This window comes from Heloderma suspectum, chromosome 1 (assembly GCF_057233095.1).
Source record: "Heloderma suspectum isolate Gila_16-S chromosome 1, 16-S_ref, whole genome shotgun sequence".
NCBI classification, from domain to species: domain Eukaryota; kingdom Metazoa; phylum Chordata; class Lepidosauria; order Squamata; family Helodermatidae; genus Heloderma; species Heloderma suspectum.
This window is the reverse complement of record NC_139458.1, coordinates 402,299,408-402,310,346: the sequence shown is the minus strand read 5'-3', so window position 1 is coordinate 402,310,346 and position 10,939 is coordinate 402,299,408. Positions and strand designations below refer to the sequence as shown.

General features: G+C 45.1%; 1 protein-coding gene across 4 annotated transcripts in view; it reads left to right on the top strand.

Annotated features, from left to right (window-relative positions):
• The first annotated feature begins 1,971 nt into the window (after nucleotides 1–1,971).
• RPS6KC1 (ribosomal protein S6 kinase C1) overlaps nucleotides 1,972–10,939 on the top strand; it is a 144,087-nt gene continuing 135,119 nt past the window's right edge. The window contains exon 1 of one of the 4 annotated variants that reach the window (XM_084828813.1): nucleotides 1,972–2,045. Coding sequence is in view for 2 of the 4 variants with exons in the window: in XM_084828807.1 (XP_084684933.1) it covers nucleotides 5,079–5,183 (105 nt within the window). In the remaining 2 variants the exon portion in view is untranslated. Of the gene's footprint in view, nucleotides 2,046–4,858; nucleotides 5,184–10,939 lie in introns of those variants that run through there. The other 3 variants (XM_084828812.1, XM_084828807.1, XM_084828810.1) reach the window with 3 other exon arrangements.

The window sequence follows — 10,939 nt, the reverse complement described above, 5'->3', positions numbered from 1 at the left end:
CCTGAGGGGCATTGTTTTTATACCACATTTATAGATTTGCTGTTTGTAAACGTAAAAAATATATATTTTATATTGTTTTAAATTTTGTATTGTAAACTGCTGATAATGTATCTGAAAGGTAGCGTATAATTTTAACATATAAATCCCCATCCTGCTAAGTAAGATGCAGGCACTGTCCACTGGGATGTTCTATGCAAGTCTCATTGAGATAAATGGAAATTAAGTGCTCTGGTCCATTTCACTGAGGCTCGCACAGAAGTCCCTCCTGGAGAATGGCTTGTAAGTCAGTAAAAGAGCTATGAACTATCCGTCCTAAATGAATTACTATTTGCCATGTGCAGCAACCTCTTAAGGTACCACTTATACCAGCCACAGCTTATATCAAAGACATGCATCAATGCCTCTAGTACAAAAGGGAATATACTGTTGTTCTCTCTGTGGGTCAGTATGCCAATATCACCTTATGGCTTAAACTATAATCTACACTAGACATGTCTGCATAGCGGTAAAGAAATAACATTAAATGCAAATTAAATTGACACTGTGGATACAAACTGCAAGCCATGACAGTGTAAGTAGGAGAGAGATCAAGGCTGCAATTCTTTGTACACCTAAGAGTTTGGGCCATTGAACTTGATGGCTTGTGCTGATGGCAGTTGGAGTCTAAACATCTGGAGAGCCACAGGTTCCCCACCCCTCAATTATGGCTTCTGAGTAAGCTTACTCAGGCTGCAATCCTATGCAGATTTACTTAGGAGTGAGCCCATCCAGCATAGTAGGACTTACTTCTGAGTAAACACAATGGGATTATGCTTTAAGACTTTCTTCCAAGTGAACACACATAGAAACAGGCCAAACAAGTTACAGGAGTTCTAAATATCTAACAGACAAACCTTATAGCCATGATGTCAGTCCGCATCTAGTTCTACTATTAAATGAAACAGTAGTCAGTGATCAATGAAGACGGAATCTATCCTCTTGAAACCAAATCAGAACTGCCATGGAAACCTGTAGTGAAGTTGTCATGGCAACTGTGGCTGCTATGCCTAGAATATTAGAACTATTCTGTTGTACTGATCACACAATGGCAATCCAAAATGAGGGAAATCCCAAGGAACTGTACATATGTACACTTGTGCAACGTTTGAACCATAAATGAACCTCCACAAGTTTTCTTCAAGGGAAATAATACATTATATGTTAAATTATTTTCAATTGCACAATAAATACCTAATCAGACTACAACATATTTAAATGAGTTATTTAATGACAATTCCTGTCCATTTTTCTAAATATTCTCTCTCTCTCTCACACTCACACATACACAAACACACACACACACACACACACGTACGTTTTAAAGAGTGGCGAAAGGATGGATTTTGCCTCACTTTTCAATGCATGTTTATGTATGAAGTTGTGGCTTTAGTCAGCATTAAATACCGTGAGTGCATAACCAAAGGGTACTTGCCCTTATGGTGTTCACAGTTTACTTTCAAGATGAAGATCTCTAATCCTTTGGCTCTGCTTACAGCATGAGCTGAAAAGGAGTTAAAGTGAAATAAGTACGTATCTTTAAAAAGGAGTACATAGCTTAATCAATGGTGTGACAAATCAAGGTCTGAATATACAGTGCTCTAGTCATCTAAAAATGCACACCTCTAATTACCACAAATCTGTAGGAGTGCATTTGTATGCACAATAGAGTGCTGGATAATCACTAAAGCACTCTTGGGTGTGCCTGTATGGCTGTGGGATTTGCAGTTGACCATAGTAGCTTGATCTTAAATTTATTGCTATATAATGTACCGGTTTTAAAATATCCAAGGTAAATCGTTAGTACAGAAACAATTCACTAATCAGCTCTTAATTAGAGAATTAACTACTTTTGTTGTCCTTCTGGCAGAAATAATTGGTACAAATAGAGACTGCTTCGCATTCCTCCTTCAGCTATGATGTGAAAAAAAAAGAAAGAAATATCAGTAGTTTAATGTTGCCTGAAGTGGCATGCAAACGGTACAGAAGCGAATTGCCTTGACTGAAAGGTAAGGTGTAAATGCACCCCAATCTATCTCCCAGAACAGAATAGCTATGATCCATAGTACTTGGATGTTCCATTTGAAGTCAATGGTATTTGCTTCTGCTGATTCGTTTAGTAGATCTCTGTCCCACCTTTATATTAGAATCCTCAAAACAGCTTATAACATTTATAAAATACAACCGGTACATCAAGAATGATGTGCTCAAGAAGAAAAGCTGAAAGAAACAACCAGCCCCACTGGAGCAGGAACTAGCACCTGATGTTCCTTTCCCTAGGGCAGTTGGCCCTGTGCGGAGGGAGGGAACAGTGTAGGCCCTAAGAGCAGGCACCTGTCTCCCATATTAAAGCTTAGATGTATGTGAAATAGTTACAGTGATAATTGACACAGCAGTGGTGGTGATAACCCAAATATCCTGGCTTTGGTAAGCTAACTAGCACCTCTAGTAGGGTAATCCCCCCTTATCTCCGTTCAGACCATAGGCGATAGAACTGAAGTCTGTGGCCTGAACTGCAGACAACGGGTTTTTATCCCACTACAGGTGTTTTAGAATATGTTGTAATTGTCACAGACTTCCTCCCTCACATTTCATTTTCCTTGACCTCACTACTTACAGTCACTCTCCCCACACCCCCTAGAGTCTTTGTGTGTGTGTGTGTGTGTGTGTGTGTGTGTGTGTGTACATACACATATACACCTGACAACTTCAGATAACACTTCATGCATCTGGTGAACTGGATTCTAAGCCTCAAAAACTACAAAGAGTCCTGTGGCACCTTAATCCTTACGAAGATATTTATTTATTTAAATCAGTTAGTTTCTAAGGTGCCACAAGTCTCTTCGCTGTTTTTGTGGCAAGAGACTAACATAGCTACCCCTCTGGAAATTAGGCTGCAAACTTTCATGCCATAATAAATTGGTTTAGTCTCTAAGGGTGCAATCCTATGCCTATTTAGAGAGAAACGTCCTACAACTCCCAGCATGCCCTAGCCAGACATTTAGAGCTGGGGCATGGTGGGAGTTGTAGGACTTTTTTCTGTCTAAGCATGCATAGGATTGCACTGTAAGGCAACCTTCTATAACGTGGAACCCTCCAGATGTGTCAGACTACAATTTCCATCATCCCATCAGCATTGTCCATGCTAGCTGAGGATGATAGGAGTTGCAGCCCAACACATCTGGAGGGACCCAGGTTGGGGAATGCTGTTTTAAGGTGACGCAACTCTTCGTTGTTTTTGCTGTAGCGTACTAACATACTTTTCAGAGGGGTAGCTATTAGCATAACTTGTATTTTATAGCGTAAGTCTGTGGTTTTCAAACTTTCTTCCTTCAGGGGACACTTTTTACACTGCCACAGATTCCCTGCATATTGTATAGAATTCTGCAACATGTTGTAGGCACGCAGCTTACATTAGGCATCAGCTAGCTGAACCCTGCCCTATAACACACCTGTCACTCTTTTGTGTCTACACATGTCTCGGGTAGTTGGTGGCGGTGGGCAAGCTATCTTTCAGGGAAATTTGTCTGCCACGACCAGTCTTCTCGAGGAATGCCAGGGTTCCCTGGAACATGGTTTGAAAATCAATAGACTGAATAAGCAAAATACTGGTCTCAGCCCCCAATGTGCTTGCAATTTAATTTACATTGTGTTTGGTCAGGGGGCCGTCTACATGGCACTGCTTTCAACGTTTGTAATGCTTTCAACGTTCAGCATTACACCTGTGACTTAGCCTCTAAGTGGTTGGCTACTGTGTGAATAGAATGCTGGACTAGATGGGCCCTTGGTCTGATACAACAGGGCTCTTATGTTCTTACATTTCATAAATAACATATATTCAATCATCAGCATAGGCTAGCTATGTTTTAAAGGTAAAAAGCCATATAGGCAGGGCTTAATTTGTGCCAGACTCAGTCTTGGCATTTGTTTTCAGTTGCAGTCCTTAATCCTGGCATGTAGGCAGTAAAAATAGATTTAAAGTTGGCCTGAGCCGGTGTGGAGTCCATTTCACTCACCACCTAGTAAATGCAAAAGCTAATGTAGCACAGCGGCTAAGAGTATCTGGGCTATAAAGACCCTGGTTCAAATGGTACCTCTGCCTTGAATTTACTAGGTGGCTTTAAGCAAGTTTATCTTTCTCTTTTAACCCCCACTCCAATATTTGGGATAATAATAATGATCTCCCTTACAGGATAGTGTATGTTGAATGCTGGGAATATTAGAAAGTGCGATAGACATGTTTTATTAGATATCAGGGATTACGATTAAGGCTGCAATTTTATGCAATCTTACTTGGGAGTAAGCCCCACTGAATCTGAGTAAACAGACAGGCTGGCTTCCAGATGAGAAGGCTGGTTCCAGACAACATTGTGTCATCTTCACTCCCCTTTTTCTAGAATTATTAAGCATTGTGCACAGAGAAGCCTATTCATCTCGATTCTGAAGAAGTTTACAAATAGGGTAGTATCCAACAAGTAGACCTATTAAAATGAATGGGATTTAAATTAGTTATGGAGAAGTATCCAGTGTGAGTCCTACTTAGAGAAGACCTATTGAAATTAATGGGGCTTGTTAGTCATAGCTAACTCAAGCCCCATTCATTTCAATGGGTCTACTCTAAGTAGGACTAACACTGGATGCTACTCATTTAGCTCTTTCCTGCGCATCTATTATAGTCGTTTTCGGGATCTTTGGACGCTCTGGGGGGGAAACTGAGCCGGCCCTTCCCGTGGCCAGCAGCCTCGGCCGGCGTGGCGGCTCCCTCCAGCTTTCTTTCCCTGCTGGAGGAGGGATCGGGCGGGGGAAGAGCTTGATCAGCTGCGTAGTGGAGGTGAGCCCCATCCGCCGTTCTCGCCTGCAGCTAGCTCCGGGTTGCCGCGGCGGATCCCGGCGGAAGGGAGCTGCTGCTGCTGTTGCTTCCGCCCCTGGCTCGGGCCTGACCCGGGAGTGGATCTGACGGCTTTGGGAGGCGGCGGCGGCGAGGAAGCGGCGGCCTCGATCGGCAGCTCTAACCGGCCCCTGGGCCATCAGCCGCCGCCAAGATGATCTCCCCGCGGGAGCGAGGCGGGGAGATGGCCCGATTCTACACGGTCACCGAGCCCAAGCGCCATCCTCGGGGATACACCCTCTATAAGGTCACCGCGAGGGTGAGTGCTGCTGGGGAGGGAAGGGAAGCTCGGCGACGGAGAGAGATGCGAGTACCGTCCTCCGATCACTCTTCAGCCAAAATGGGGGGGGGGCAGGATCCTTCTCCCCTCCCTATAGAATCTCTAGTTTAGATCAGCCTTCCCCAACCTGGCGCCCTCCAGATGTGTTGGGTTGACTTGCAGCCCAACACATCTGGAGGGCGCCAGGTTGGGGAAGATTGTTTCATACCATAGATATGGGGCAGATCAATAAGGCAGGGAGAGGGGATGATTTACTGCACAGCTAACCCTCTCTCAGCCCCCAGAGGAAGGCACTGATCCGTTCTCTCTCCTGCAGTTGTTCTGTGCTCCCACGAAGCTGCCTTTATATATACAGAGTCAATCCACTGGTGCATCTACCCGACGGTGGCTTTCCAGAGCCTTTCCCCAACCCAGTGATCTTTTGAAGCTGGAAATGGCTGTTTGCAGGTGGAGCATGTTTGCAGGTGGAGCATGTGCCTTGCCACAGAGCGAAGGCCTCCTATCAGTCTTAAGATCTGCTCCCGGCTTCCCTTCCCCCACCCTCAGGCCTCCAGCAGACTTTCTCCATCCCTACCCATCCCAAATCTGCTCGCAGTGGGTAGGTGTCAAATAGCATTGGTTCTCTCGCCTTCTCCACACCCAACCTCTTTTTCCATAAATGTGTCTCGTGATATAGGATGGGGCAAGTATTATGTCCACTCTGCCCCCATTGTAGTATTTCCTCCCTGGGTTGGAGGGAATGCAGAATTGCCTCCATCTCAGATCTGTCCCTACGAAGGAGAAGCGAAGAACTCCGCCCTCGTCCCAGATTTCAGCTGTGTGTGCATCCAGAAGGGAGGGCAGCATTTTATGGCTATCTTCCAAAGAGAGGAAAAATCCTTATAGAGATAACACTGCAGTCCTCTGTATACTTACCTGGGGTCAGCAATCACACATTGGATCAGGGCTGTGAGTTACAAATCTTCCCCCAGTGGGAATGTGCTGGGGGGTGGGGAGCAATTCAAATCTGTATTACGTAAGGCTAGATCCGAAGAGTCAGCTATCATCACAGGTCCAGGGAGCATAGCACACAAGAGCAGTGCCCGATTTGCGGTTGGATCTAGTCAGCAAAGGTTAACAGGAGGATATGGTTGGATCGGGGCTTCCAGCTTGGAGGGAAAAAGGAGGTTGTGATTACATAGCATAGTCTATCTGTCCTTGAGTGCAGTGGGAGAATACTGTGTTCAAGCATTCTATTAAATGAAGGATATGCTTGTTATACAAACTCAAACCTACTGCAGATGAAGGCTGAGAAATTAGTAAGATCTCTGCTATCCTGACCCCCCCCCTTTTAAAGTTACCCTAAATGGCAGGGAATGTGTTTGCAATTCATAGACTGGATGGATTAAAAAACAAGTGATTGTGGTGAAGCCACCATACAGTCATTTTGTGTGTGTTCTGTCTGAAATATGTTGACGCATCACAGAGAAGAGCCTGTTTGCATCGCCCAAGCTCTGCTCTGCCCCCCATAAGATTACACAGACTTAGAAGAAATCTCCATGTAGTGGGTCTTGGATTCTCTCCCCCCACACAACTCCCAACACCCATCCATCCCATCATCTCACTGGTAGAAGAAAGTAACTTCTGATCCAGGTTGTATAGTTCCAAAATCTATATAAGGGCAATACCTTTATCAGGTATTCAATCCAAAGGTCACAAAACAGTGTGCAAGTTTTTAAATTCTCCTGAGCATCAGGCTAGATCAGGGGTACAGAACCTCAGGTCTGCGGGCCAAATCTGGCCCTCCACAGGTCCCAGTCTGGTCCTCTGGGGATCCCCAGGTGGCCATGCCCCCTTCCCCTTTCCCCCTGCTACCCATAAAGGGAATAAAGTCCCATCTTCAGGTGGTATAAAATCTTCTTCTTCCAGTGTAGGATCCTGCTGTTGAACAGCAACATTCGGTCTTCCACCTACGTTCCCCAGCTATCCTTGGAAAGAACATGGACTTTCAGTCACAATGTCAGGAGAGAGATCTTGGAGTCAAATAAACCCAGTACAGCCTGGATCAGATGTTACTTCTCTCCATAATGTGGGGGAGAGGCACATACACCCGCAAAACTCTTAAAAGCTTGGGATTTCTCTTTGGAAAGTAAAAGATAAAAAGATCCAGAGGCAGACCATTTCCATACATCTTAAGTTTCTTCTGAGACTGGAGGGAGGGCAGGTCTTCCCCCTGCAAAGAAAAGAACCTTGTCTAATTAATTTAACTACCTTGCGAAGTTCCTTCACCAGAAGTTTCTGCAACTAGCCCTGCCATGTCATTTGCTACTTGCCTGGGGCAACTAGTACATTTCTGCCTGGGCGAGTCCTGGGGGTGGAAAACTGGACTGAACATCATGTGCAGTGCGCTCTGTGAAGAACGGCACATGCAACCTCTGTAGCGCTGTGCTGTTTTTAACTCGTGGCATTTTAACTGCTCGAACTGAACTGAATTGTCTCCCCCCAATTCTTTTTTGTAAAATCTGATGAGGATCACAATAACCAAAATTATTATTAAAATTTCTGTAGTGCTTTAGAATGCTCAAAATCTTTTTCATATTTTCTCTCAGTAATCCTTAAAACAACCCTGCAAGGTAGCTTGATATTATTGCTCCGATATTGCAGATGGGGGATAGGGCCGGACCTGAGAGAAAATGGCTTGCCTACGGGAAAGTTTCTCAAACCTCGTTAACATTGGTCCCTTTCTAAGCTTATTTTACTTTTCACTGTGTCCGCACCAACCATCTATTCAGCAGTAGAATGTGCAGAGATCTTGTGTATGGTCATGTGCATGCAGCCTTGTGAACTGGGGTACTAACCTAACATAAGTATTAGGACGGGAACATATGTGGACATCTCTGACCCCTCTGAAAACCATACACAAGGAAACAGTATTAGGACCATGCAGTTTCTGAAATGAGATGCAATGATGCGGCAAGGGGGGAACCATCCCCACAAATCCATTGAAGTCCCTCTGCTAGAGAGCATTTGAGCCACCTGAGCTGCTAAGTCAAGGAAGGTACACCTGTTTCAGCCAGTGATGTAGTGGTACATTTTGAAGTGCAGGCACTTATTGTGGCAGTCCGCATAGCTGCATCCCCAAGGAGAATCCAAAAATGCAGGCAGCTGTGTTGATCCATATCATCAATCCAGTTCTAGCAGTTTTCATCTCCACCAGGAGCAGGTCTTTTGTAAAGTGAATGGGTCTAATTGCCCATTCAAGACTAAGCCACTCCAAAAATTGTCCAGGGAACAATATATAGTTGCTGGGAAAATCCATTTCTCCCCCCAGCTATGGTGAGGATTGCAGCTAAGCTTAGAGGGTACAGGGCATTCTGAGCGGTGGAGGATGATGTGAGCATCCTTGCTAATCAAAAAGTGCTCGTATTGCATCCCTGCAAGCCCTGGCTCTGCTATACCACTGGTCTCGGCATCCTGTGCCGCCCTGTAAATGTGCTGCCCTGTTCCTGGTGCTCTGCCCCCCTGCCCCCCGAGGCCAGCCTCATAGCTAGCCCAACAACCATTGCCCTGTGTTCACCATGCAGCTTTATGACAAAGGCAGGATAAGAACAGATGAGTTTCTATTTCGCAATGACAAATAGTTTCCAGACAATTGTGAGCTGCAACAAAACGTTTCAGTGTTGAGTGTTCCTGTTCAGTGCCCTCCTTCACAACACTTTATTCCAGCCTTCCCCGAACTGGTGCCCTCCAGATGATTTGGATGTCAGCTCCCAGCATTCTTAACCATAGGCCTTGTTCGGTGGGGCTGATGGGAGTTGTAGTCCTAGAGGGTACTAGGTTGGCGAAGGCTGTTCTGGACACCCCCCCAAATCCCCCCCCCCAATTAGTCAAGATTCTGTGGCTGTTGTGCATATTCAGTCCTCCTGAGGCTGTTTTGGGGTGCCCCTCCATTAGCATTCCCTCCCCCAACAATTTTGTGTGCTTCTGTAGACTTTGGGATTCCCACAAGCCTGCTGATACCTCTCTCTTGTGCGTGGATATTGTAGTTTTGGCTACATAGACAATGGCACTCATGCCTGAACATCAGCAGTAGAAGGAATAATATTCTCTGAATGCACAAGTTTTTGTTGTTGGAAGTTCACACAGTAATTTGTATTTGTATTCAGCATATTGTGAGATTTGATTTCAGTATTTGGCATTTTACAGTGCTGGTGTTTAGTAGTCAAAACTGTATAGAATTTAATATTTGATAGTTGATGTGCAGTCGCTTTGAGCTTCTAAGGCTGACATCTGCTGAGATTATGTATGTGAGGCCTGCTGAAACAATCAAGAAATGACAGCGATATATATTCTACTGAATATATGTTCTACTGACACATTGGCTTTTGTTATTCACATGGTGCAGAAGGATTAACAGTAGTGACTCAAACTGCACTAATTTGAAGAGGAGCAAGTTTACACCCTTACAAATGACAACTGCATTAAAATAATGTGCTTGGTTTTAGAAACCTCATTCTGATCTTTTGCTTGGCTGTCACAGTTATAGTCTGTCCTAGGATGGTTTGCCCTAGTACCTTTCTTCTCTCTCCTGCTCCACTTCTGCTTTTGTGAATCCACTGTAGCACAAAAGGGAGATCTTATCCCAGCCTTAGGCGACAAGGAATTGCATGCAGATGAGTGAGTGGCCCCACGGAGGAGAAATGGAGTGCTACATCCCAACTCTGCACCCAGCATAGAAATGCCATGTGCTGCTACAGGAGGTATAGAGCCCTTTGTTCACCTCTGTTACCGCACAGCAGGCTAGTAATGTTTTTTTTACAGGCTAGTAACTTCAGTGGGTTGATCCTTTCTATCTTATTCATGGGATTTTCCTCCTCATTTGGGAGCTTGTGCAAATTTGGTGGCCTGCGTTTATCAAAGTTGTACTGTTTCATTGTGTATAGAATGAACCATAGTGCCTTTCTCCCAAAAGATAACAAAGCAGGCTTATCCAGGAGGATGATAGATAAGAAAAAAAAAATTTGCATGCATTCTGTCAGGGTGGAAACTGAGCCCATAGAGCCCCAGAGCAGTTCTCATTCTGAGGAGGAACAGCAATCTGTGGGAGAGGAGCTCGCTCATCTCTCACAAGCACAGCAGCTGGCAGAGATTCCTCCTGCCAGCATTCCTGAGAGAGATAGTGACCCTGGCAGTGAGAGAGCGGTGGAGGGGGGCTTGCTGGACGCTCGGCACAGACGCAGGGAGTGGCGACAGTTGGAGGGCGCCGAAAGGAGGCACTCTGCTCATTTGGCGCTAAAACAACGGTCGCGTCCCGAGGACCCAAGGGTAAGAGGGAGGATCTCTCCATAGCCCATAAGTTTAGAGTCTTCCCGCTCTTCTCCTTCAAATGGGGACCAACTGCCTTACCTGGAGCTTAGGCTACTCTGGTATCTACCCCAGTGCAGTTCCTTGCTTAGTTCCTAGTGATTAGTATCTGTAAGAGTCATTAAGTAATAAAGGAATAAAGCCTTGGAAAGAATCCTCGTCATCTGTGTCTTGAGTTGGCTATTGGAGGGGACTGTAAGAGGCAGCTAGGGTGTTCCTGTCACATTCTTGGGACAGTTCAGTTACTTAATCAGAAGCCTGAGATGATAGTGGGGAGAAAGGGGGTGGGGGGAAGCGGAGGAAGAAAAAAATAAAACAAGGCACATTTGGCAGAAAGCCACACATACATTGTGCAAGGCATGTGAGCAGTAAACAGTGAAAGCCAGAACTGT